A 27,886-nucleotide genomic window follows, 5' to 3' on the forward strand; every position below is an offset into this window, starting at 1 on the left:
TGTGTAACCCTCCGCCTGCGGTAGTGCTGAGGCTGGAGTAGCCACCATTTTGCATGTCTAGTGTGTTCCTCCCTCCATTGCTAATAGAGACGATTCCAGTCATTTTCTGGCATCATTACGGCTAGTAAGTATATCCTAAGAATACTATGTCGGCAGAAATAAATGAAATTGGCGTGACGTTTGAGTAATCGTCAGTAGTTTGTGTTGTATCTGCGTTGACAAGTGTCACTGTGGTAGGAAGTCGCAGCCCTCAGCACCGGGGTTGTGCCTGTCAGCAGCTAAGGTAGCATAGCCTCATAGATGGCTAACTACCTGCTGGGCTAGGGATGTGAAGCTCAGTAGCCATTTATTGTCCTCTAACTCATTATCATCATGACACTTCCTTAATGCCAAATTCGTTTTTTCGTCTAGCTAATGTAACCACCGTTTACCTTGTAGTTGAGATAGTATTAGGATTAGGTAACGTTAACAGGGGAACATACGAGCCACAGAGGACTTGCTAGCTTGATAATCCAAATGCTTCAAGGAGGCCTAAACTGCATCATGTCCTGATCAATCGGCGATCAGGTTCAGGTGTCTTGCCCAAGCCTGTAATGGCCTCTCGTTTCAGTTCGACAATATCCCTCCTAATGCTGTTAATGTAAACCCTTCATTTAATGAAATATAATGTCAGCCAGCTGCTGCTGTGTTGGCAGCTTAATATGTTGCCCTTTCTCTGAAAATACTAGTGTAGTAGTGTTAGCTCGTTGTTAGCTGACTTTTGATAGGTGTAATTCGCGTTAGTAAGTAATATTGGAAATTTGATGTTTGGCTCCAAGTTAAGTAATGATATCAGACTTTCCTCACATGTGACAGTTTGTGTACATTTCATTCGCAAATTAAGGTAGCATTTGGATAACCTGGGAAGCTAACGATAGCTAGCTCAGTGTGTTAAGGACGTGGACTTTTTTTGTTCCAGTTGCTGAAGTTAATTGTGTGGTGTTGACAACGTGTTTATTGAAACGAATTAATATTAGGTACACCCCTTTTTAATAATGCGCCATGTGAGGAAAAGCCGTTGTTGTCAAATAACAATTTGTGGGTTAACGTTAAAGAAGTCAGCTGTAAGTAGGAAGTGGCAAATAAGCGTGACGTACAGTATGGGTGAGTCCCGTACATCTTTGTTAGACTCTTTTTTAAGTAGCTGCAGGTATATGTGGAATATTAAATAACTGTCATTTCATAAACCCAATTTGGGTCTGAACCACTGTCAAGTTTCCCTTATGAATTCATGCAGTTTCATAACATAAAGGCTGCATGATGTTATGCTTCAAATAAGACAGCAGTGACCTTAATGAAACCACTCAACCTTTAGCTCTGTTGGCAGTGAGTGTGGTGACTAACTTTGTGACTGCATACTTACTTGAGCATCAAGTAGAACTTTATTTTACAGAAGGGTGAGTCATTATTAATCGCACAGTATAGCAACACACTCACACCAGGCACTGTCACTGTGTCTACAACTCAGTCTCCTATATCGTAAACCGAAACCTCATGGGTTTGTCTCAAGCGCAGCAGAAACAGTAACGCTGTTCTCGAATAAACTGAGGTATCAAAAGAGTAGCACAGTGTCTCAATGATATGGAATATTTATGGTTTAGTTCTGTGCCTTATTCTATATTTTTGCGCTCAATATAGACAATTTGCTTAATAGTATGTAGTGAGCATTGCCACTGTCTTGGTAATACATCTGTCATGCACAGTTGCTCCTAGATTTTTAAATTATTCTTCACCACCTCACAGTAACAACTACGTCACAAAGCCAGGGGCAGAGAAAGTACTGTAGGAACTAGCATTAGTTAGTGTTTTAACGTTAGTGTTGGTTGCTTTACTAGCTTTGCCTACTGGCTGGTTTGCAATCTAACAAAGCCGAATACTTAACTATGTGTCTAGGTTAACTGAGGCAACTGGAAGCAACAACTGTAGCTTACGAGGAAAGAAAAGATGAAGAATGCTTGAGCTGAGGCATTAACCCTTGTTTGAACACAACCAGTTCGTCATTGGACCTCCATGAAGGCATCCTTAATTGTTGGTGTGAGATCTGTTGACCCGGCTCGGCTATTAAGATGATTGCCAGTTAGTTAGACTTGAGCCCCGTAATGGCTCTCTGTTGACCACTACACTGTGAACATGCAAGTCAAGTAATTTCATACATATTTACAGTTTCCCACAGACTGAGTATTTACTTATGGTAACAGGCCTTTGTAGGAGGTGGAATGGCTGCAAACAGTGTTGTATTCACCAGCTAACTGACATTTGCACATGAATGTAACAGTCTGACAGACTTTTCGATCTGTGGTCCAACACAGACGTGTGAATAGAAGAAATGGTGAATTCAAAGATCTGACAAACCATAAAAGTGGGGGCAACTCCATTAAAATTGTGTATATATACATATGAAACACTGGTTATAATATTTTGACTGTCAAATTCATGTTGTCTACTAAGATGCAGGACTCAATGTGACTTTGCATTCAGGAAGCAGCCAAGCATGGCATAAATGTAAAACATGTACTATCTGACACAAAATCAATTTTGTTTTTTATTTGTACTATTGCATATTTTCTCTTCCTTGTAGTGTTTTACAGTGATACTGTCACTTATTTGTAGCTATGTAGAGCTGATGACTTAGAGTTGGCGATATAAGAAGGAAAAGAGTTGTGCTTTGTTAGTATTTCATTTTTAACATCTGAGCGCATAGCTGCGCTTAGAGAGAAAATAAAGAGACAAAGTGCAGGTTACAACATCCTGGCAAATTGAGTAGGGAAAATGCTTCTCCCCAGTGGTGACTCTGTATATTTGTCTTCTTGGAGCTGTATGATGATCCTTTTGTCTAATTTAACTGTGCAGCTTTTCCCCAACAAAGAAGGTAGCAGTGAATATTACATTTCTACTTTCAATAATCTAATGTAAAACCATTTAAAACTGTGTTTTATCTCTTTATACTTCCAGTATGATGTATCAGACTCGACAGGTTGACTGCTCCCTGTGGTAAAAGGGAGGTGTGGCAAGCTTTTTGCCTGTTGCTGGTTGTCAGGCTCTGAAAGCTAATCTAGGCTGGCTCTACAAATCTCATGAGAGGAAAAGCTTGTTATGAACATTTAACAGTACGTGTAAATCACTCCCATATTGGAAAGGTGTGTTCTGTATTCAAAGCATCTGTCTACCTCATAATTTTGTATCAAAATGTCTTTGGGGGAAAGAAATTTATTTTGCATAATTCCTGATTCATGTTGATGATGCTAGCTTAGTTGTGTCAGATTACTTTTTTTTTTTTTTCCAAATGACCTGTAGTGTCAGTCAAGTTGTTAAGGGTTTGGAGAACTTTGAAGGTACTGGGGGATAATCACTCTGAGATACCTGCGTAAAAATGCAATGTCTACAAAACTAGTTTTTGTCATGTATGGTGTGCCTGCGATGAGCTCTGCAAACTGTGTATCATGAGACCCACGATGTTATAGAAGTGCAATGCTATTGCAGTGGAAAACTCTTTTAACTTTAGCTATAGAGCAAAACTTTCCCTTTTTTCATTTATAGTAAACATGACCTTGGTGAGTGAACGTTGGCTGTTGCTGCTTAACTAGTTTTAGCAGTGAAAATAATGGTAACAGTACACAAAATTCACAGTTTGGTATGTACCTCAGATTTGGGGTCACAGTTCGGTATGATTTCGGTATAGCAGGAAAAAAAAGAAAGGTGGAAAATAACATTTTGGTATTTATGTTTAACAACAATGGGTGATGGCCAAAACTATTACTGAAACAGTTTAGTTTTGCCGCAGTGGAAAAAGAAAACAACCTTTTTGTGTCCTGCAGGGAGTCAGGACACCTGCTGACAACTGTTTTATGCTGATTTATGGTCTAACTGTATATAAAGTAGCTGAAATTAGCTCCACCTCCATCAACTACAACAGAAAAATGCTGCTCACACACTGATGCTTTAGTATTTATTATCTAATGATGTCATATGTAATAACATATATAATATATGGAGCATTTTTAAAGCCATGTTAAAAGTTCGTGTAACTGAGAATTGCAACTGCCTTATTTGAGCTGGACTCAGTCTCTTCCTTGTGTGTTTGATGTTAATATTCCCTATCTGTTGTGTTTTATTTCTACTTAAACTGTAACTGGTGTGCTATCTTGGCCAGGTCCCCCCTGGAAAAGAGATTTCAATCTCAAGGGACTTCCTAATTAATAAAGAAAAATCAGTCAGAGGGACCAAACTACTACTTTTACTTTAATACTTATTAACATTTTTCTCTCTCAGAACTGGCGATGTGCTGTCTGACAGCACGTCGTAAGAAATCATATGTGTTTATAGTTGTCCTGAACGGCTTCACTTAAAGGCAGAGTGAAAAGCCGACTGTCATAGAGAGGGGAGGGAGACGTTTCACTACATAGATGACAGAGCATATTTTAATAAGTGTTGCACTCGGTCAACGTTATGGGTCTCCTGTTTGTCATACTGACAGCGGCAACATTAGTGTAACGAGGGTAACCAAGCTACCTTGGCTAAGCTGGCTAACATACACCAATGAGCATGCTAGTGGTGCGCTGCCAAAATGTTCCAGGTGAAACACGCACTCTAGAATTATTGATCTACATGTCGGATTAAGTGGATTATTAAACTATTTTGACAGTAATTGTTTGGGTCATGGAGTATATTCTCCGTACAACTGCATGAATTGAACTTTAACATCCGTACCGTGATGGTTTGGGACTACACGTACACTTTGGGAATACACATACCGTTACACCCCTAGTAACAGTAATAACAGTAAGGGATAGTAAAAAAACAAGTTTTCTCTGATTGTCTAAGAACGTGCCGCTTTTCTGCAAGAATGAGGAACCGTAATTCAGCTCTCAGCAGAGGCTGGATTTACCTTCTTTAATGTGTACACATTTGATTATAAGCACAGCAAGAGGCAGGGAGCCTCTTGCCTAGTTCAACACTGGGTCCATTCAGCTCAGGTAATATAAATGGTATTAAGACGGACAGTAGATCTTTGGCTTTATTAAAGTGACGCCTTGCCTGACTCCCTCCCCATTCCAGTGTGCATACAGTGAATTCTTAGATTCTCTACAAATCACCACCTTATGCAACAAAGGATGTCCTCATTCCCTCTGTGTCTAGATCCTTATTTCTCTCAGCAGACTGGCATAGTTTCAAAGAATTTCATTTGATCTCGTCAGCAATAGTCAGTGATAAGAAAAGGTAGGGAGTTTTCCTCTTTAGCCATTTAGATGAAAGTATTACGCCCACAGGTCTAAAAAGAAGAGTCTTAGCCAACCAGTTATGTCCAAGACAGATTTAAAGTTGATTTTAGGTTAATTTAAGGCTCATTCTGCATTAGTCACCTTCATCTATGAACGCTCAGGCAATATTCAGAGCTGGTGTCATGTAGGAACAGGAGCTGGAGTTGGTTTTCCATGTGAGGCACTCTGGCAATAAGCCAGCTCAGGACCTTGTAAGATTTCCATAAGTGTTAATGCAGAGTTCTAGTGAACAGTAGTAGTAACATTACTGGATAAGTCAAATGCTTACTACACATTTTGTAGGTATGACAGCTTAACAGAGCAACAAAGTGTCACCTGTTAGTGTCATTGAAAACCATAGTGGAAAAAAGCAACAACCTAATAAACCCTCTAATCTCCCGTTTACGACACAAATATAGCCAGGTGGGATAAATAATCTACTAAATAAATTTAAAAATCCATCACTAACGCAGCTTGTGTCAGAATCCACAGCACGTCTTCTGTGGTGTAATTATTGTCCAGGAAAAAAAAATGTATAATCTACCGTGTTGTGTGATAACCCTAATCCTCTACCTTACGTGGATAATAATACCAAGCAATTTTACTGGTTCCATTTGTGAAAGGGCCTCACGGGCAGACTGTGACTTCTAACCATCTTTCTGAAACCAGCTAGCAACTGCCTTTATAGACATGCTTTTATAAAGCACTCATCAATGCAGTCTCACATTAAGAATTACATTATTCATGAGATGCGTTGTGTATCAGAACAATGTCATCTACTAATTTATCACATTAAAAGATTTTTTAAGGCAGTTTGTTTTTAGAGTTGAAAGTGTGATGATGGATTGTGTAGAAATCTGTGGTCCTTATTTAAGTGAAACACCTGAGAACCTGCATGCCAGAATCTACATTCACATTATATTTTCATCATATAACTTAAATTTGTGACGTTCCGACTGTTTTATTGTTCCCTATAAAATCTTCTATTGCTAATCGCCTCGTAGTCTTCATGAGATCTCAATTATGGTTTGTCAAAGCTAGTTTGGCTTCCTAACTGATATGTTTCATTTTATAGAAGAGTTCATTGAGGAGTTTATTTTAAAATCTGTGAATCACCTTACCTGTCTTGCCTGTTTTGAAGAAGCAAGCGTAGTGACTGCTGGATGTGTTTGGGGTTTTTGGGTTAATGGTATTATTTTGGGTGTTGGTACATACAGTATAAACATAAAAAAATTTATGCTCACAACTAAGCATGCACTTCTTATAAATATTTAAACCTCTTCCTGTGGTTTAAAGCTTGTGTGCTCTCCACAAGGGAATGGAATTTCACCTGCCACTCTCCTTTCCCTCTGCACTTTTAATACTCTTAAAGAAATGCAGCTCTAAATGTAATAGTCATCTGTTTGCAGCAGCCTCTTTCAGTCAAATATTCATCATATCATTGGCTAAAAGTGTTTTAGGAGTCGGTCTGTTTACCCCCACACTTTCCACCTACCCTGAGTGCAGTCTGTCTTTCTGGATAATTTCAGTGAGTGTGTTTACATGCACACAAGAAACCAGGTTAATGGGAGAAACTGGGTTAAGGCTGAAGATCAGAGGGTGTGTTTACATGCTCTGCGGTGACTTCAGAACTCCAAAACACATTAGTAATTCCAATCCAAGCTGACATAGGTGTAGGTTATGTTATATAAGATGCTGCAGTGTGAAGAGTTTTGTTTTTCCTCAACTGTGAATTGATTAGAAGTGTACCTTATCTGCTTTAGTGTGGTCTAGTGCTAACCTGTTTGCTTTTCTTTGTTTTCCAGAGAATGCCAGCTCCGATTAGACTGCGGGAGCTGATCCGGACTATCCGGACAGCACGGACCCAGGCAGAGGAGCGTGAGATGATCCAGAAAGAGTGCGCTGCTATCCGCTCGTCCTTTAGAGAGGAAGACAATACATACCGTTGCAGAAATGTGGCTAAGCTACTTTATATGCACATGTTAGGCTACCCAGCACACTTTGGGCAGGTAAGTTGGGCGGTGGTGGTTGGAGGATGACTGGGAGGGCAAAATGAATGGAGGCTTTTTAGATTTCCAGTAACATTATAAGTGCAAATTTTGAACAGCTTTTTGACATGATGACTTGTTTTCCAGCTGGAGTGCCTGAAGTTGATTGCGTCCCAGAAATTCACTGACAAACGAATAGGTTATTTGGGAGCTATGCTGCTGTTGGATGAGAGGCAGGACGTCCACCTACTAATGACAAATTGCATTAAAAAGTAAGTCGAGGGAAAGAGCCTCACTGTACATATTTAATATAATTCTGTTCTTTTTTTTTGCTTTTTCATGCCTGCTTCTTACTAAATGTTTCCTCAAGCCTTTCTCAATCCCTTTTAGTATCAGTATGTATTGTAGTATTCAAAGTTCTGTCGTGTTTGTATACTTGTGTGTTTCCATGGCTAATTCATCTCATTTGTCCCACCCCAGTGACTTGAATCACAGCACACAATACGTCCAGGGGCTGGCATTGTGCACTTTGGGCTGCATGGGTTCCTCAGAAATGTGTCGTGACCTGGCTGGGGAGGTAGAGAAGCTGCTCAAAACATCCAACTCCTACTTGAGGAAAAAAGTAAGCCAACTGTTGTTATAATTAACTTCAAGACAAAGGAGCAAATGATTGACATTTATGTGAATATTTGAAGAATCAAATATTTGTGGTTGAATGAAATACAGGCATGTTTGCTGAACAGTTACACTTAACATCCTGAAGTGAAAGACTGTGTTTAAGATCGGACCGTTTTTCACTGTGTGTATTATATCTAAATATTTGACAGGCGGCGTTGTGTGCAGTTCATGTCATCAGGAAGGTCCCAGAACTTATGGAAATGTTCCTTCCAGCCACAAAAAACCTGCTGAGCGAGAAGAACCACGGTAAGTGTAAACGGTTTGTCAGGATGCAGTTGCTGGCTTGTAGGGAAGTATGCTTGTCCTACACAAATGCAGACTTTGTCCTATTTCCTGCCACTCACTGTGCTTTGCTGTGAACAGCTGGGCAGCTCATGTCCTTTTGAGTGGTGTCCTTTGCAGAGGAGAGTGGAATTAATGAGTCTGTCATAAACTCTGTGGCTTGTGTGTCTACCCCCCCCTAAAAGATATGTCACAGGCAATTTTAGGAAAATTGCTAAAATAACCTGATCGTGACATTGTATGGCAATGTAATATGGCCACAGACAAGAGAATTTGATTATTATCGTTTGCCACTGAATAATGTATACTGTAAATGGAGAATGGCAATAAGATGCACAAATATGCAACCTTGAAGGTGCAAAAATCTTGAGTTTCATCTTTTGCCAAAATGTAACACAACATCAAACACACTGTCGTGACCAATCAAATGGATGCAAGCTTGCATTCCTGACAGATTACTTTATAATGTGAAGGGTTACAGCTACTACTGTTTACCTCGCTATTGTTGATACAGATGATACAATAATTGTCACTTTGATAACTTTTCAGAGTTGCAAAATCCTGTCTCGTGCTTATAAACTGCTGTACAGGGTTTTGGCCATGATATGCCTTCATACTCATGGATCTATTATTCAAACTAGTTCTCCTGAATTATATTCCACTAAACCACCGGTGCCTTAAAGCACTGGCACTCATCAACAATAGTCCTTTGTGTGTGTGTTTGTTTTTTAACACGTTACTGTTTTAGGTCTGAATCCCCCGTAGCAAAGTAGACATACTCCTGTCAACATATTACTTCAAAACGAATGACCTTAACCTTGTCTATTCCCCCAGGTGTTCTGCATACATCAGTTGTCCTCCTCACTGAGATGTGTGAAAGAAGTCCTGACATGTTGGCCCACTTCAGAAAGGTACAAACATACTCTTACCTCAAGTACCTTTTGAAGAAATGACTTTGCATTTGTCTTAAGCTCATGTCACATTTCATTCTCCCTTTGCGTACACATTTCCTTCTGGTACAGCTAAGCTAGAAAAACACTTGAAACTTTTTGAGGCTTGGATTTGGATTGCGCTACAGGTTTATTTTACATTCAAAGAATGTCTCAGTCTTTTTATCTCCTACCGCTGTCTTTTTCTCTTGTATTTCAACTGCTGCTGTACCTCTCCTTCTCTAGGTGTTACAAAAGTGTGCCAAAAGCACCACCCGTCATACTCATGATCTAAAACATTATTTTGAGCTCTCTGAAAGTGAATGATTTCCAGTTTCCCCTCCCTAACATCTACCTCATATTTTTTCTGTCATTTGTCTTTGTTACAATTCCTGCATTGTGTTAGAATGAGAAGGTAAGAGTACATTCTGATCTCATAGCTGGTGCATGCTGTAAATAGTAATCACTTCACAGTCACCTCAGATGTAACCAAATTTGTGTCAAGTAATGTCATGTTGTGTTTTGTTTTGTTTTTTAAATATATAATTTTAATTTCTTTATTTAATATCTTTCTTTAACTTGTATGGTGATCATTACTATGTCAGTGTTTTGAATATTGCAAAAAAATTGTTTTGGTCCATTTGTCAGACACATTTCTCACGATTGTTTTTAAGTGTCATTATTTACCTAACTCATTTGATCACTGTTTATTTAAATACGGTCGGGTGATTTCACATGATTGCTACAGGTTTTGTCACCAGGAACAGATGATTTCCACTGTATATGTGTCACTGTTAGAGGATTATTTGTCATGTTAGTAACTGTCTGCGGTGGTTTTCTGTCTTTAACAAAAGTTAAAAGACCCTTGAGTTTAGCAATATAGTGCTAGGATGTCGTGTTAAGACTAAGAGAAGGTCAAAGGTTTAGATTTCTTTTTGTTTTTTCAGAGAACACTCTGTCATTTTGGGTTGATTGTCATCATACCCACAGTTAGAGGACAAGATTTATATCAATTTTATGACTACTGTGCACTCTGTTCAGTGATTGGTCTGGAATGTGTTTTGTCTTGCCAGAAAGACTGTAAGCAGGAAGAAACAGAAACAAAAGGGAAAAAATACACCTAACAACTCCAAAGCTGTTTTATTTACATGCCGAATCTTGTAAGTCAGCATGCTAGTCACCAATACATCCCGAGAGTCGCCAAGAACTGTGCTATCAGTTTCCTCTGCTGCCAGTCTTTGTGCTAAGGTAGCCTAAACATCCCAGATCTATCTCTGTACTGATTGCAAAGAAATTAAAATTATACCAATTTTCCATTTAACTCTGGAAAGACGGCAAACTGTTTCCCAAAACGTTCAATAGTTCTTGAAAGGTTACGTTTAACTGTTTTAGAAGAGAGCGAGATTGGGAGACTGAAACTAAGTCAGGTTAGGAAATAAATTGTTGTATAAATTAATTTTCTTTTAGAATTGAATCAAACTCTAGTCTTGAATATATCTGATTATTAAGCCATGGTCACCAAAGTGTGTATGCTCATTCTTTAATTCTTTCAAAGCAAAATCCTCTAACCTAATATTTTTGTACAATCAACCGCAAAAAACCATATTACTCTACCTCAATAACAAATTATTAATCCTTATCCCTTTGCTCTTGTTATGAGTTTGCCTGGCTGCCAATGTAAATGAGAAATTATGAAATTTGAAAGTGAATGAAATATGTTGATGAGGAAAAAGTAGAAGGTTTGTCAGATCAACACAAAATATTGTGACACCTCTTCTTTTCTCTTTTATTGTTGGTCTTTTTGTAGCTGGTTCCACAGTTGGTGAGAATCCTGAAGAACCTAATCATGTCTGGATACTCTCCTGAGCATGATGTGTCAGGCATAAGCGACCCGTTCCTGCAGGTAAATCTCCCCCTCACTTATTTCAAGTGCCCTCTACTATAATTGTGGATTTTCAGTTTGCCTGATGCTTATGCTGTACCATGCTACAAACAACTGTGACTAGAAGTTATGATGTAGGCACAACATCAGCTGTGTTTCAGTTTGACAGAAAAGGCAACATGTACAAGTGTTGAATATACAGGACCAGTCAAGGGAATGAGAAAGTGTGTCCAAACATTTGACTGGTACTGTAGGTGTAGACAAATTTTAATTGAACAGGGACTTTAATTGAACAAACTGCAAACGATTGAAGCATGGAATGGCACCCCTACAGCTACAGCAGACAATGTTGTTGCTGTGGAAAATGAATGATGGCAGAAACCAGAATTCATCTGCAGGAATCAATTAAGTACATCCTGCTTGTCATGTAGACTGACAGGACTGCCTCTTTCTTTTTCGTAGGTGCGGATATTGAGACTACTGCGAATTTTAGGAAAGAGCGATGATGACTCCAGTGAAGCGATGAATGACATTCTTGCACAGGTTGGAATGAAACATTAACACTACTTTCACCCAGAGGCTCTTGGATTGAGTATTATTCTGACAGACGCATGGTATATGTACTTACAGGTTGCAACGAACACAGAGACAAGTAAAAATGTAGGCAATGCAATCCTGTACGAGACTGTACTGACTATAATGGACATCAAGTCTGAAAGTGGACTGAGGGTGAGCTAATTTATTTAAAGGAAAACATTGTAACAGCATTGTTGTTGTTGTTTTTCCTGCCTAAATGCATTTTCTGTCACAGGTCTTGGCCATCAACATACTAGGTCGCTTCCTCCTTAACAATGACAAAAATATAAGGTAATTCATTCATTTACAGTACTCAAGACCTGGGCAGATAAAAAATGTACACATTAATTCCTGATGATTATATGTTTTTTATTAAACTCACCATTCCAGATATGTGGCATTGACATCTCTACTAAAGACAGTACAGACAGACCACAATGCAGTGCAGAGGCATCGGAGCACCATTGTGGACTGTTTAAAAGACCTGGATGTGTCCATCAAGAGGTGAGACAGGGATTTCTAGGGCTTTTGCATAGATTACATTCAATTTCAATTTTAAGTTTCTTTTTATATATCCTGGTGCTTTCTGTTGTTAATCTGCTTTTGATTGCTGTGTAGACGTGCAATGGAGCTGAGCTTCGCCCTGGTGAACGGCAACAACATTCGAGGCATGATGAAAGAGCTGCTCTACTTCCTGGACTCCTGTGACCCGGAATTCAAAGCAGACTGCGCATCAGGAGTCTTCCTAGCTGCAGAGAAGTATGACACTGACACACAGACTTCCCTACATATTACAGCTGGACTCAGCTTTTTGGTACAGATTTGATAACGCATCCTGTGTGACCTTGTTATGTGCAAGAGTGCAAAAGCAATTTTCTCCTTTTCATTTTCCTTTTGTTAGTGCTTCAAACAGAATAATGAAGGTTGATAGAACTTGTTGGAAGTAGTGTAATAATTTAAGCATAACTTAGTTCAGATACGTGCAGACTGAATCTCAGTAATGTCCGAAGAAGGAAGAAAATCAACATGTTGTTTCACAGAATACAGTATACAACATACCGAAATGCATCATACTGAAAGTTTGTGGTCCCACAGTGGACAGGACGGCTAACATTGAAGGAAATGCTGTATGATGAGAAAATGAGTGATCCATCGTCTGAAAGACTATGCTGACACCATTTATTTTCTGACAGCATTTGTCTTCTGGATGTAATGAGTTTAGACAACTTAACATGTTCCTCTTCCTCCTTCAGTCCTAAACCAGCAACAATCATTATATCCTCTGTTACAGGTATGCCCCTTCGAAAAGATGGCATATAGACACCATCATGAGAGTCCTGACAACAGTACGTATATTACGTGATTATTGGTTGGTTTTGATTCTTAGAGGTACAGTAATAATAATAGGACTTCCCTGTGTGCTATAAATGATAATTTCATCAAATCAGATTTCCTGTTAACCTACTCAAAACCATTGACATCTCTGCTCATCCTTACAGGCAGGGAGTTACGTGCGAGACGATTCTGTTCCCAACCTCATCCAGCTCATCACTAACAGTGTGGAGATGCATGCCTACACAGTACAGAGACTTTACAAAGCCCTGCTGGATGACATCTCACAGGTCAGAGCAGTTCCGGTGATGATTACATCTTTGAAGTGTGCAGACATAGATTTCACTATTGAATGTACTTGTTTGTGTATAAGAGGTGGACTTGTGTTTCTCTGTGTTCTGTAGCAACCTCTGGTTCAGGTGGCGTCATGGTGCATAGGAGAGTATGGGGACCTGCTTGTTTCTGGACAGTGTGAAGAGGAGGAGCCCATCCAGGTACACCCGGAAGAATCCCAAACATCACACACACACACACACACACACAAAACTGAAAACCATGCGAGGCACAAACCTCAAACTTGAATCAAACACCTGGTCATCAGAGGTTTATGTGCTTTTCATTTACTCTTTTTGAATCAAGGTGACTGAGGATGAAGTTCTGGATGTGCTGGAAGGGCTCCTGGTGTCCAATCTATCCACCCCTGTAACTCGGGGTTACTCTCTGACTGCCATCATGAAGCTGTCTACTCGCTTCAGCAGCGTTAAGTGAGTAATGGCCTTTTACATCTATCCTATGGTTTTAAGCTTAACATGTGCATGCTAAGGTAATTAAGATCATTAAACATAAATTTTTATCCTCTTTGCTAACCTGTGACATTTTTGTTTTAGCCGAATCAAGAAGGTGGTTTCGATATATGGCAGTAGCATCGATGTGGAGCTGCAGCAGAGAGCCGTGGAGTACAATGCGCTTTTCAAGAAATACGACCACATGAGGTGAGACAGCATTATTATCTTCCAGAAATTGCTGTCACATCCATCACAACTACATTGTACCAGTTAGCAGAGACGGAAAATCCTCCAGGGGTTGAGTTTGGCAGATCTTGTGTGTCCATCCTTATCCCTTTTTTGTTCCCCCACCTTAGGCCAGCTCTCCTAGAGCGAATGCCCATTATGGAGAAAACCGCCACTAATGGTCCCACAGAGATTGTGCAGACCAATGGAGAGACAGAGCCCTCTGTTGTGGAACCAAAACATCCACCCCCTGTCACCCAGCCAGCCAACCAGGTGAGGGCAGTTTTAATTACTTTATTAAGAAGAAATTAAATGACATACAATCATTGAATTCAATAACTAGATAACCAGTTAACAGAGTACCCTCTCCCACTATAAGATCTAATGTTCTTATGCAAAAATTGAAAAAAAAAGTTGACGTGATTAAGTTGTCTTCGACAATATAGATTTTTTTGTAATGATTGTAAAATAAAGTGGCAGAATTTTTTCTAAATGTAGTTTTATTGCTATTTTAATATGGTCCACATATATATATTGCACACATTTTATCATCTCTGTGTTGTCCTCTAGGCTAATTGTTTATTAGACCTGCTGGGTGGTAATGATGTGGTGCCAGTAATCCAGACCACAATGCCCACCAAGCCGGCCTCAGCAGGAGGAGAGCTGCTGGATCTACTGGGTGACCTCTCACTAAGCGGTAGGATATTCTGTATGAAGCTCATGACCCCTTTTAGAGCAAACAAAGACCTGATATAAACCTGTTTGCCACCAGAGTGAATGTGTTGTCAAACCTGTGTCTGCTCCTGTTCAGCATTAAAATAGTGCTCACACTTCCTGTTTTTGTATTAAAAAGTGAACTTGGGTTACCATAAAATTACTTTAATTTGCTAGACATTGGTGGTGACTTCCTGCCCACTGTACCAGAAACTGTATTTATATCAATTGCAGAGATAATTTAACATGACCATAGAATCCTATAAAGTTGCTCCACTTTGTTCATCCTGTTGAATCTCCAATATCAACAGTGTAGTGACAACTTTTAATGAGGTGAAAGTATTTACTAGTATTTTAAGCCCATAGAATAATACAAGGTGTGGAAAATGGTTTTGTCGAATGCTGACAATGACAAGATATGCTAAGTTGATAGCAGTTTAAACCCTGGTGTGTTACTTTCCCCCTCCCAGGCGGTCCGGCCCCTGCTCCCGCTCCCTCCGTGCCCGCTTCCCAACCCTCTTTCCTCCTGGATGGCCTCTCCTCACAGCCCTTGTTTAATGACATTGCATCTGCAGGTGAGAGCCTGTTGTTCCTCTTGACCATCCACTCCCAAATGTAGTTTGTGGTATCATCCTTACGTATTAAAGTGCTTGGTTATTACCATGACGCATTCCATGTGATGTTGGTTATCTCATGTCTAAATCTTGTGATGGTCTGCTCTAAAATCTCCACATAGGTATTCCTCCTATGACGGCATACAACAAGAATGGTCTGAAAATAGACTTCACATTTGAGAGAGCTAATCCCAATCCAAACGTTGCGGTCATCACCATCCATGCTTCCAACTCAACAGAGGCAGATATGACAGACTTCGTTTTTCAGGCTGCAGTACCAAAGGTAAGCAGGCATTATCTAGCGCTAAGAGTCATTGGCCCAGAACACTCGGGTTAAATGGGTTAAATTTTGCACATCTTAAAACATTCTTTTCCTCTTGTCATTATCTGATAATGTTAACAGCTAGCAATGCACACTTGCACAACTATACTGTACATTTAATAATGTAGAATGCCATCATATATGTATGTGGGATGTAAATTTTGAATCTGTAGCTTGAAAACACTGCCAATCTATAAGCCACATAGTACTAGTTTACAGTCTAATTTAAACAAATTGGCTTAAATAAGACAAAAAGAGGTTAAAAAACTTAAAATCTCACTGGACAGCCCAAAGATGCTGCCTGCTTGACTGTGTTGCAAGTTCCACCTTTGTCACTGGCGCCATCTTGAGTCTGTGTTTGACTAGACAAGAATAGAAGCCACAGACTGGAGGGTTGTGGAGATTCGGCAGCCCTGCTTGATCAAGGAACAAGAGCAGTGTTTGAGTGACATTTATTTATCTACATTTGTGCAATTGAGTCATTTTAACATTCATCAGTTTTGGTTAGCACCCGGTCAATGACAGCATCCCTATTTTATACTTCTGTAATGACCCCAAATTTTTCACCTAATCTAGTGTCTTTTATGTGTTTGTTAGACATTCCAGCTGCAGCTCCTCTCCCCTAGCAGTAATGTTGTCCCAGCACTCAACCAGGGAACTGTCACACAGGTAATCAGAGTCCTCAACCCACAGAAGGTGAGTTTGTCCTCTACAAATTATGTTTGATCACTTTTTTTTTTTTTGCACATAGTCTGCCACGTGCAGACTTCAATTACTTACTCTTTTATAAACATGATAATCCTCACAAAATTTCAGCAACAGCTACGAATGAGGATCAAGCTGACGTACACCCACAAAGGCTCGCCTGTGCAAGACCTGGCTGAGGTCAATAACTTCCCCCCTCAGTCCTGGCAGTGATGAGCTGCTGCTGTTGCTCTTAAAAAGCCCCACCAATGGAACTATGAAAACGATTTTTCTTTCGCCTCCCTCCTTTCTTCCAACGGATCCCCCTGTGACGTCACTGCAGACCGCTGCCCTCGAGTTGCATGGGAAACAGCAGAACATCTAACACAGGAGAATAATACAGATGTTGAGAAGACCCTATTGACTATTGACATCACCAGAATAATTGGGAAAAACATATCAATCAATGAACTTTGTCTTTTCTTTCTTAATTTGTTTCATGATCTCTTTTCTTAGTACTATTTTTCCACACATACCCTCCGCCCAGCACCATCACCGCCCACAAAAGCACATATGCACACCATTCACTGTGGTACACTCCACCTCTCAAGTCACTGTAGAGAAAAAAAAAGTGTTGCCCACTATGAGCACTGCAGTAAACTATAGTTTTATTCAATTAACACACTTTGCTCCATTGATATTTATGATTGGCTTGGCATTACATTTTTTATATGAAGGCCTGGGCGTTCAATCCTATGATGGCAGCAGAAAAAGCTTTGAAAGGTCTATTTCATGCAGTCATAAATTCTCCAACGGTTCCTTTTTTTGACGCTCCACATCATGATTGATATAACTTGTCAGAGTTGTATTTATTTTGAATTACATTAATTTGCTTAAAGCATGTTTGAGCATTGTAAGGATCACAATCACACCTTGACTCAAGTTCGGAGGGGATTTCTGGCTCTGGTAGTAGGCCTTCGTGTCCTATGTTTCTATAGGAAGTAAAAGAAGATTTCGAGCATAAACAGATCCACAATGCCCAGTTTGATCGCACGTGGCTAGTTTCAGAGAATGTCCTCAGATTTTCCCCTCACAGCTCTCCTAAAACCATCTAATCTGTAGCTTTAGTTTTAGATCTGTATAATAAATTCAACAGTAAATTGCTTTGCATAGTTTGAGGATGTTCATAGATTCATTAGGATGGATATAATCCAGGCCTGAAATTTATTTGAAGACAAGTTGATTGCGTTTAAATCTTTCCTGCATCTGTGTCCTCACAGTCTAGCTTGCAATTTAGATACATTTGAGATTTGTTTAACCTGGTTGAACTTAGTCACCATGCACATACATGTAAATGAAGCTTGTTATGAATGTAGTTACATGCACTGAATGCTTTTTTTTTTTTTTTTTTTTTTGTCCCCTCAAGTCTTCTTTTTCATGGCTGTCTTCTTTGATGGAGACGGCCATCTTATTGGCACTATTTTTGTGAAAGTATGTTTTATTTCTGCAGTAAATTGACTTAATTATTTATGCCTGATATCAAAGTGATGTGCCTTTCTGACTTAGCTAGATAAAATCCCCTGAACTATTGAGTTCTGTATGAGCTTCGTTTGTAAGTCTGCTTGTGTGCTGATCGTGTTTTTTAAATCTGAGGGAAACGGTCCTGATGGATTTGAAATGGTTTATCACTTGATTTGATAAGTTTTAAATTTTCACTTCTGTATATCGTAACGAGTTAATCAGTCACCCACTTGTACCGTCTTCCCCGGATGTCCACAGCGAAATCCTTTTGTTCTTATTTTTGACAAAAAACACAAATTATAGCTACATGATCCTGATGGTCTCATTCCCTATGTTGTGTTAAAGACTTTTCTTTATTCCTAAAATACCCTGAAATGCTTGTTTCTAATAACAAGTCCTAAATCAAAGCAAATCTCAAAAATTATGGCAGCTAATAGATGTAACCTTTTCATAAGCTGGCATCAAGGTTTAAAGTGTTTTTAAAAAGTATAAATGTTCGACTTAATAATGTTCAAAATATCATTAAGATCCCCCCCCCCGTCAACAAACATTGAAGTGTGAGTTTGGATCACTCGGTGAGGTACTGCGACGGGCTGCTCTGTGGTGACTGTTAGTATGATTTCTTGGCTCTCATCTTCTCTAAATCAGAAGTCTGACCATGCTGTTGGGGACAGTAACCTTAATACCTCACAATATTCTCTCTTTCTGTTAACTTTCAGTGGCAGTAGATCGACAGCTTGGTTTAGTCACAAATTGCAATCAAGGGGAGCATCTGCATGAAAGAAACTAATGATAGTTTGTACATCTCATTACTTACTAAGCTTAGCAGCCCTGCAATGCTGTGTTGAGATCCTCAGATGTTCAATCAGGCTGTATACTTCTTTTCACTATGCTTCACTATCTAACTTCTGTGACCAAATCAGAGTGACTATTAGCTTTGGAAATATTTTTGAGCTATGATATGTGTATATGGAGAAAATTATTTCAGTTTAACTTTTTTCTGTTGTTGACAAATGCTATATTGGCTTTTTTTCTGTACATATTGAGGGCTTTTACAATTTTGTCTCTTGTACTATCTTTCATCCTTTTTTTAGATACCATTTTCTAAAAATTCCAATTATTCACAATGTATATTGTCTAAATAGATCTAGTCAACATCAGTCTTTAAAGACTTCCCTGTATCACCACTTATTCATTGTAAAAGATATATGATCTGCTGCCTGTACATTGTATATAGTTGTAAAACAAACAAAAGCTGATCAAATTAAATAAAAACCCACATGAAGAATTAAAAGATTAGCTAGGAAGTATAATTGTATGCATATATGTACAAAAAAAAACAATCTTAAAAGGATGCAATTGAGCTGCATTTGATTTACTATTCTTCATACTTCAGTCATGATTGGATGTGTCATCTTTTACTTCTTTTACAAAGATAGTTGGTGAGTCAGCAGGCTACTCGTTGGGGTTCCTTTTAGATGTTGAAATAAGGGTTGAATCTGTCCTAAAACAGATGTTGTCTGAATGATGTACTGTACTACTGAGAAACCTAAGCACAGCGCTGCACAGCGGCAGAAGTGGCACCTTGCTTCACCTGCTTACCTGCCCCTCAATCGCCTCATGTAGCCATGCCCCCCTACCCCCCAAAGTAGAGCAGATTTCTTACCAAGATGTAACATTTCCCTCTGGCCTTATTTGTAGTTCAGTCCTACACTCTAGATTATTGACTATTAAATGCTGTTCAACCTACAAATCGATTTGTGAAATGATGCCCCTTGATATTGGTGTGTTTGCTCTCATGTTTGCCTGATTTTTGTCTGCCATGTATCACGTTCCTTTAGAACAATCATATCTTAACCAAACAAGGCCACAACTAATGCCGCACCAAGGAAGTTTGTTAACCTCACTGGGATTTTTCCCTCCACTATGGCCAGTTGGTAACAATTGGAATAGAGTTGTATCAGGATAAGAGCTAATACATTTTTTTTATTGGAGCAGCTGTGTCCTTCATTAGGTGTGAACAATACAGGGCGCTCTTTTGCCTTCATTTCTTTGCTTTTATCCCCTTATCGCTGATGTTATTTGCCCATGCATGGCACACCTTCCAGCTTTCTTGTTTGGTTCAGGTGCTCTTCTCTTTGGGGCTCCCATGTGAAAGGTGGGGCTGTAACCCATCATGTCAAACTGATCTGAGCCCTCACTCTTTAAAAATCAAACCTCACATGACAGTCAATCACGGCAGGATATGAGGGAGGAAGGCAATGGATAGCTTATTTGATTTTTGCATGCATAGAGGTGCTGCTTTACCAATCCAAACACAAACCTGGGACAAGTCTGTTCCACAAGCTAATAACCACAAGGGGGAGCTGTGCAAAACGGAAGGCTGACGGGATGGGAAAGGAAGTTTCATACATCTATTCCTGAATGTTTTTGTTGATGTTGTTTGTATTGTCTTATTCAACCAGTATGTACCCTTGTTAATCACATTTGATCAGTTCTCTCAATGATACCGTAATTCATGCAGTTTTAAATGTACAAAATGGAAATGAACCCAACATAAGTGCTTTGGACACTGTAACTTAAAAAGGAAGAAAAGAAACAGCAGTGTGATCAGCGTTTGAAGTGATAGTATGTTTGTGTGTTTGTGTGCGTGCGTGTGTGTGTGAGAGAGAGACAGAGAGAGAAAATATTAATGCTTGGGAGAGTGATGGTGTGCAACATGTCTTTTATTTAGATAGGACATGATTTTTGGCTGCAATTTCAACTTTCAGCTTCTGAGCTGCATGTGAAAGCCAGTGTAAATAATGTCATTTCTACTCTTGACCTGAGACTTTTTTTGAAATGCAAGAAAAATTCAAATTATAAATCTGTCACACCACCTTCATGGGTCAGTACTAACATATACAATAGGAGTTTGTTCGAATAGTGCTCACAATACTGTTACTGTTTTTGAGAGGGTGATGAAAGTGCACATCAGTCATTTGGATTAATTGGATATTTGATTTTTTTTTTTATTATTTTTTTTTTTTTTTAATTTTGTTAAGGTGAATTCAGTGTGGAAAGGGCTTGGAAGAAAGAGCATCTGGATTACCACCATGTTCACTTTCCCTGTGGAATTGAAAAAAAAAATGCACCCATTGTATTTTAAAACAAACTTTATTTGTAACCCCCCAGGCCTGTCCTGACTGTAAAACAATGTGGTATCTGATTTTTTTGGGGGGAGGGTGGAGGCATGAGGTTCACTTTTTCCAGTCAAGATTGTCATATTGAACTGAATCTCGGTTCCTTGGCTTCAAGGTGAGTGTGAATGTCAGACTGAAAGTATAAAATGATGATTAAAGATGAGAAGTTGTAAACTATTAAATGGGATATTTTCAATTTATGCTGTGTATTCTTGTCTTTGGGTTGGAGAAAATGATCAAGCGAATAAAAAGTCAAATAAAAATCTAGTTGAACTATGGTAGTTTGTTTTCTTGGTTTGGGGGTGTGGTGCAACAGGCTGACCTATTGAAAAATGACGGGTAATATGACAATATACACTGAGACAATATAAAATTAAGAAAATACCATTTATACCAATGTAGTAACAGAACTTTGAGAACAATGTTGCAAATCAATGAACAGGACATACTTATGGTCATAATCATGGATTTTATATGGTTTTTGCATTGTGATGAAGTACCTTGCTGCCATTCAATCTGCTGCATTAGTAAGAAAGTTACAGATAGTGATAACTTTTATCCATGTTGACCACCCCAAGCTCAACTGATTCTATGAGAGACTGTATCGCACAAATATATTTCAGGAAAATAATAACTTATTACGCTTAACTTTAGTTTCAGTTTACCAGCAATTCATCATGAAATGTACATCAGAGAGTCAATTAAAACATGAGAAATGAACATCTAGCAGCCAGGCAGCTGCTTTTATTCAGTATTCAATAATGTCACAAGAGTGTAGGTTAAACCTTGAGCGTGAAGAGCCCCTTTAGCAATCAATCCTTATTCACTTTATTGTGTAATCTATACAGAGGCTGAGTGGGACCATATAAAGAGCCAAGGTTTAATATTAAGAGTCAGAATAGACCTTTTTTAACAGAAGACATCCTGTCATGTCAGTAGGAAAAGCATAGGTGTGAATAATAAAGTTAATGATTTAGCTGCTTCAGTTTCAGGGTCCTGGTGTTTTGTGTGCTGACTCACTGTTACATTGTCGTAGCTCACTGGGACACTTGCGTAGTACGGAGCCATCGTTAATGTTATAAGTAACACCTGTGCCTTTCCTACAATGACAAGAAGTTTGTTGTTAAAAGGCTCATTCCTTAATTAAGCTGAAGATTCAAAATGAAAGTTAATTATGAGCAGGTGTGTAGTTGGGATTTCCTGACACTCAGTTTATACTACTTTGATTTTAGTGGCCCTTCTCCAGTCACACTACATATTACATACTATTAATGCTATCTTGCTGTTTACTTGAACTGAAGCTACAGAAATTAAGACATATTACATTAATGTTATTGGAGGATAAGTTGTGTAAATAATGGGAATAAAACAACTATTAGCATTATTGTGTAATTGTTTAATTTTAGGCCCAACATTTCACTGTAAGTAAATTTAAAGGATACATTTTCAAAAACTCTAAACCCCAAAATTAAAGATTAGGAAAATGTTATATGCCAATACATTTTATTAATGATATTCAAGATTTTAAAAAATGTTTCAACACATATATTTATGCTTTATAAATCAGTTAGATCAGCCATTAATAAGAACAACTTTTATGTTGCCAGGTTGTGAAAATCCTAAGATCATTAATTAAGTGCCATAAGTTTCTGAATTTCTAATAAGCCATAGGGTTTGCAATAATCATTTATAGGCCAACTTTCTGATATAGATACCATTGATTTTGTTCCAAATGTTAATAAAGTCATCCATAAAGGGTCAGGGGTTTGTCATCTGCAAATGCTAGCAAGTCACTAATAAATCTAGTTTTCTGCTGTAATACTCCATTTCTCTTTTCAAAAGGACAAACAGTCAAGTTAATAATAAAAACAAGACAAGTGTCATGCTTGAGGAAGGAATATTTCATAACTTGGCAAAAAGTTAATTGCCTATCTATAAAGCATTAATAATTGATTTAATATGCTACCATTAGTTACAGCTGATAAACCTTTTAAAAGGGCGATTTATTGAAAGGGGGCACTGAATGTTATGATATTAATGTTATAGCTACTGATACGGTGGGAGATTAAAATTGAAATATTGCACAAGTACAAATTAAAATCTACAAAATCACAGACACGCCCTACAACGACGCGTTTCGTGATTTTCTCTTATTTAACTGCATCAAATGGCAAAAAACGAGCCTCAGCGGCTGATGAATAATAAATACCTTGAAGCCGCCCATTTAATGTTTATTGATCAGCTGTCCTGCAGGCCTGTCTGACAGGCAGCAGTCAGATTCAGTCTGGATATGGCGTCGCTGCACCGACACAGGAGGAATTTTTACCTCTCCGTGGGAATTTCCCAGTCGCGTACCAGGACGGCACTTCTTGGTTTTTGTCGCTGTTAATATAGACCATACATGGCGATGGAGGACGAGGATAATAATACAGCGGTCGTGGCGACTAACACCCAAACGGGCATCAAGAAAGGAGATAACGGGGCTTGCATAGACAGGCAGCCGGACACGGTGGTCCACCGAGCGGGGCTGAATCAGACTGCAGGTCGCGGTAGCCGCAGTGGTCCCGGAGCTCATGCTACAACGGGGATACGAGTGCTAAAGGCAGGTCATAACCAGAGGATGTTTTTTTTTCTTGTGATGCAGTAGGTGATTCATACAAGACAAAGTGCTAGAAAAATGTCTCAATATTGTGTTACATGTCAAGGTTTTTCTTACATCGCAGTAGGTGATTCAAACAGGGCAAAGTGCATGAGAATGAAAAAACGCATCCTTGTAATATTATGTAACGTCTGTGATATTCGATGATTGATATTCTCTGGTTGATGATTGATCTGTGGATGATTCCCATCCAGTGAGGAATGTACCAGAGCCAATTAACATCCACAAAACACACACGCGCGCGCGCGCGCACGCACATACACACGCACAAACACACACACTCTGTAGGTTGTTTTAAGCTTTATATGAAGGCTCACTGCTGAACAGTTTTTCTAGGCAAGACATATGATGTGTAATGACAAATAGTCCCTGAGGTAACTGCTCACAAGGCACTACACACACACACATACACACACACACACACACTTAGACAGAATTACAGATGTGCTATTTAATGTGTATGCATTACTCAGTTATTGTATTTGAAGGAAGGATACACATCAAAATCCTTAAATAAAATAGGTCATCACTGCTTAATTCCACAAGTACAAGTGAACTACTCATTTTTATTCATTTGATTAAGCTCTATACTATATTTGCTAACAGATATTGATACACCGTTCCCATTCACCCATAATTCAGTGTGAACCTCTAAGAGGCAGTGCTGCTTACTAGTCTTTTTTTGCCTGTTAATAACAACATAAAACGAGAGTTACGAGAGTTACTAAGGTTCTATGCCTTCTGGATGACTGCCAGACACGGTATGAAATACCTGGATGTGCATTGCAAGACATAATACCAAAGTCACAGGTGTGACCTGGATGACGCAAGCAACCTGATAAAGAAGCCTGGCACCCAGCAGTCGTCTCCTACAAAATCTTGTTGTCAAGACTCCAAGTGACAGTGAACTATGGTGGCCATCTAGAATTCATAGAACCTTAGTTACATTTGTAACTAAAGTATGAAAGGGGCATCCAGGTATGAAATACCTGGGTCATACATGGGTCATACATGGGAAATACATGGTCCAACAAGATCACAAGGAATCTGTACTGACCAAGCCTCAGTTGCAGACCGAAGGAGCAGACAAGACAGCTGTCGCCACAGGTTGGGGGGGTGCCATGTTAATTCTGTAGAAGCAGGCAAAGGTACAGGAAGAAGCCAAGCAGCTGCAGCACAGATGTACTCAGTGGAGTAGCCCAGGAAGTGGAGACACTCCTGTTGAATTGACATTTCACTGGGGGGACCTGGAGGCCCCTGAGCCTGTATTCAACCCAGTTCGAGAGCCTCTATTTGAACAAAGCACAACCCTTCCTGTGCCCTCCATAACAGACAAACAGCGCATCAGACTTACAGAACTCAGCCAACATATCTATGTAGTACTGTCTCAGAGCCTGAGCAGGACAAAGCAGATTGACATTAGGAAGCAGTTCCTCCGCCCCTGGCTGCGGGGTGAAAACTGCCAAATTGATAAGCTGATTGATGTGAAAAGCTGAAAGCTTCTTAGGAAGAAATGAGGGGTTGGGCCAGATGGTAACCCCAGACCCATCAGAATTCCAACAGTCCCTGGCAATGGACAGGGCATAAAGCTCACCAACTCCCTTTGCAGATGCAACAGCAAGGAGAAAGGCAGTCTTACCAGACAGACATTTGAAGTCAGCATGTTCCAGGGGCTCAAATGGAGGGGAACACAAAGATTCTAGGACAACAGGCAAATCCCATGAAGGCACCCGTACAGCATGTGGGGGCTACAACTGGAGAGCACCTTTCAGAAAATGGCTCACCAGAGGATGTGACCCCACAGTTCGACCATCCACCAAAACATATCGAGTGGAGATGGCAGCAACATACACCTTAATGGTAGAGACGGAGAGCCCTTTATCCAGCAACATCTACAAGTATTTGAGCAATGTAGGCACAGAGCAACGTTCCGGGTCCACATGTTGATCCCTGCACCAACTGGAAAAGAGTTTCCACTTGTTGGCATACAGCGCCCTAGTCGAGGATGCACAAGCATTGATTATGGTCTGGATCACAGCCTGATCGCAAGAACTAAGTAGTGAGTCCGGCCCTTCAGGGGCCAGACATGCAGCTGAAGGCAATCCGGGTGAGGATGCCAAATGCGCCTCCCCAACTGTGACAGAAGATCCTGTCTCGGTAGGAGAGGCAGATGGATCACAGGAAACCATATCCTTCCTGGCCAGTGTGGAGCCACCAGCAGCACTGTGTGGTTGCATCTGTTTATTCTGTGAAGTGTCAGCATGAGTAGTAGAAGCAGAGGGAAGACATATAGGAGGCAGTCTGGCCAGGGATGTGCCAGAGTGTCCTGCTCCAATGGACTGGTTGGTTCCAAGAGGGAGACAGCAGGTAATGTGTTGATGTTTCCAAAGCAAACAGGTTGATGTCTGCTCTGCTGTACCTCTCCCAGATCATCTGAACCACCATCAGCTTCAGTCTCTTCTGTTTCTCCAGGGTTCTAGAGACAGAAGGCACTTGCTTGAGATCATCACCATCCTGCTTTGGTGCCTCTTAGGGTTGAGGCCCAAACTGTTGATCCAGATCTGCAAGGGGTGCAATGAAAGGAGTCCTAGAGTGATGACTGTCATTGCTGCTGTCAGTTTGCTCAGCAGCCAGAGGAGTAGGCCGTATGTTAATCTTGTGCCTCTCTGAAAACAAGAGATGAGGCTGAGGATGTCATCAACCCTCTGGAGGGTAGGGAGAGGCTCTCATTAGCACTGAGTCGAGGGCAACACCCATGAACATGACTTGCTGACTGGGAACTAAAGAGCTCTATACAAAATTCACAGTGAGTCCCAGCTGGGGCTGAGGCCACAATAGATACATTCTCATCATTTTGGCTAGCAACATAGGGTAAAGCAGCTAGGCCATCACCCTCATCATAGGTCTGGAGTGGTGGCTCTGAAGCAGCAGGGACAGCAGTAGTGGAGGGGCTGCCAGGCTGTAAATTAAGAAGAAGGGCCATAATCTGGGCAAACTCAGAGCCCAATGTGTCCACTTTAAGGGCCAAAGGTTCATCACACTTCTGTTTATTCTTAGTGCTGGAGGCGTCAACCTATGTGCCTGTGGTGCTTAGAACCTGAAGGGGGGTTGAATGGAGGCATTCCTGAAGGAGGTAAGCCAGCCTCAGCAATGCTACTGTCAGATGTGATCAACCTTGCGGCCCTCTCTGCTAACTACATTCAGCTACAATCAAGACAAGCATTTTCTGTCAGTCTTCGATGCCTCAGGTGTTCAATGCTGAGGCACGATGGGCATCTGTCATGGCCATCCTCTGAGCTAAGAGGGACCAAGCAAGAGTTACAAATGGAGACCGTAATCGTCGTAAGGCTAGTGATGTAGCAGTAGAGCGGGAAAAATTCAGCTACAAATCCAGACTCTGCTAGTGTTGCAGGCAATTAACAGCGTTAAGTCAGTACCCAAGGAGCAAAACAAAACATTCTCCGCTATGGTTCCCCAACCATTGACACAGCTGTCGTAACGAGGTGAAAACATGTCAATGAAACTGGCTGGTCAAGTATAAAACTCACAAACTAATACAGCACATGATAGCAATTCACCCGCAATGAGTGGAGACGTTAAGCAGGCAAGTTAGCAAGGCGTGCCTGCTGGGGACGTAAAGTTGGCTACTTACCTCCAACACTTTGTGGTCGGAGTTTTGGCAAAACTCCCGGTAGAGATGAGCACTGTCTATGCAGCCTCTGGGGGATGGAATCGTAGCTCCAACTGATGGCTACTGGCTTAGGTGGTAAAGCACTGACGCTAGCTAATGCTAAGCATACATGACCTGCGCATTTAGATGAGAAGATGAAAAGGAGACGACTGCTGGGTGCCAAACCCCTTTATCAGGTTGCTTGTGTCACCCAGGTCACTTGTGTGAGCAAATGAGGCAAAGATGACAACATGATTTGCAAACAGAGATGATGTCACCTTTCGATCATCAAACAGGTCTTCAGACTTGTATCTTGATATCCTGTCCATAAATATTCAGAATAAAAGTGAGGTTGAGGTGCATCCTTGACAAACTCCAACAACAGTGTGATGTTTCTGTGTGTGTGTGTGCAGAGCCTACTTGCAGAGTCAGAATACATTTTCATTGGATAGTTGCATGTTGTAATGCCTCTGTTGTGCCTGTGATCTGTAGTCTTCCATGAGCAGCTGATGTTACTAACATTTTATCATTTTAGTGTAACATCAG

The 27,886-nt window shown here is 40.1% G+C and overlaps 2 protein-coding genes across 3 annotated transcripts in view; both read left to right on the forward strand.

Moving 5' to 3' along the window:
* The first annotated feature begins 25 nt into the window (after positions 1 to 25).
* ap1g1 (adaptor related protein complex 1 subunit gamma 1) lies at positions 26 to 21,284 on the forward strand. Of its 2 annotated transcripts, XM_042388177.1 has the most exons (24): positions 26 to 124; positions 7,103 to 7,306; positions 7,433 to 7,557; positions 7,766 to 7,907; positions 8,113 to 8,209; positions 9,080 to 9,156; positions 9,581 to 9,589; positions 10,982 to 11,077; positions 11,519 to 11,599; positions 11,687 to 11,785; positions 11,868 to 11,923; positions 12,023 to 12,136; positions 12,251 to 12,391; positions 12,924 to 12,978; positions 13,132 to 13,254; positions 13,369 to 13,458; positions 13,604 to 13,728; positions 13,852 to 13,956; positions 14,106 to 14,247; positions 14,545 to 14,671; positions 15,159 to 15,263; positions 15,425 to 15,585; positions 16,222 to 16,320; positions 16,441 to 21,284. In XM_042388177.1, exons 2-24 carry the CDS (start codon positions 7,106 to 7,108, stop codon positions 16,540 to 16,542), a joined length of 2,472 nt encoding a protein of 823 aa, XP_042244111.1. In that variant the 5' UTR covers positions 26 to 124; positions 7,103 to 7,105; the 3' UTR covers positions 16,543 to 21,284. The 2 variants fall into 2 exon arrangements, with proteins under 2 accessions (XP_042244111.1, XP_042244190.1); XM_042388256.1 differs by lacking the exon at positions 9,581 to 9,589 and having other exon boundaries at positions 27 to 124.
* A 1,957-nt stretch (positions 21,285 to 23,241) lies between these two features.
* phlpp2 (PH domain and leucine rich repeat protein phosphatase 2) overlaps positions 23,242 to 27,886 on the forward strand; it is a 41,253-nt gene continuing 36,608 nt past the window's right edge. Inside the window, exon 1 of the mRNA XM_042418882.1 lies at positions 23,242 to 23,613. Coding sequence (XP_042274816.1) covers positions 23,413 to 23,613 — 201 coding nt within the window. The 5' untranslated portion in view covers positions 23,242 to 23,412. The remainder of the gene's footprint in view (positions 23,614 to 27,886) is intronic.

The sequence above is a fragment of the Thunnus maccoyii genome, chromosome 1 (assembly GCF_910596095.1).
Source record: "Thunnus maccoyii chromosome 1, fThuMac1.1, whole genome shotgun sequence".
Lineage (NCBI taxonomy): Eukaryota > Metazoa > Chordata > Actinopteri > Scombriformes > Scombridae > Thunnus > Thunnus maccoyii.

What these genes read in the sequence shown, in the direction of transcription:
- ap1g1 (XM_042388177.1), top strand. Translation starts at nt 7,106, where the DNA reads ATGCCAGCTCCGATTAGACTGCGGGAGCTGATCCGGACTATCCGGACA. An exon ending in AACAATGACAAAAATATAAG is followed by an intron (nt 11,924 to 12,022) that starts GTAATTCATTCA and finishes TCACCATTCCAG; the next exon opens with ATATGTGGCATTGACATCTC. An exon ending in TAATGACATTGCATCTGCAG is followed by an intron (nt 15,264 to 15,424) that starts GTGAGAGCCTGT and finishes ATCTCCACATAG; the next exon opens with GTATTCCTCCTATGACGGCA.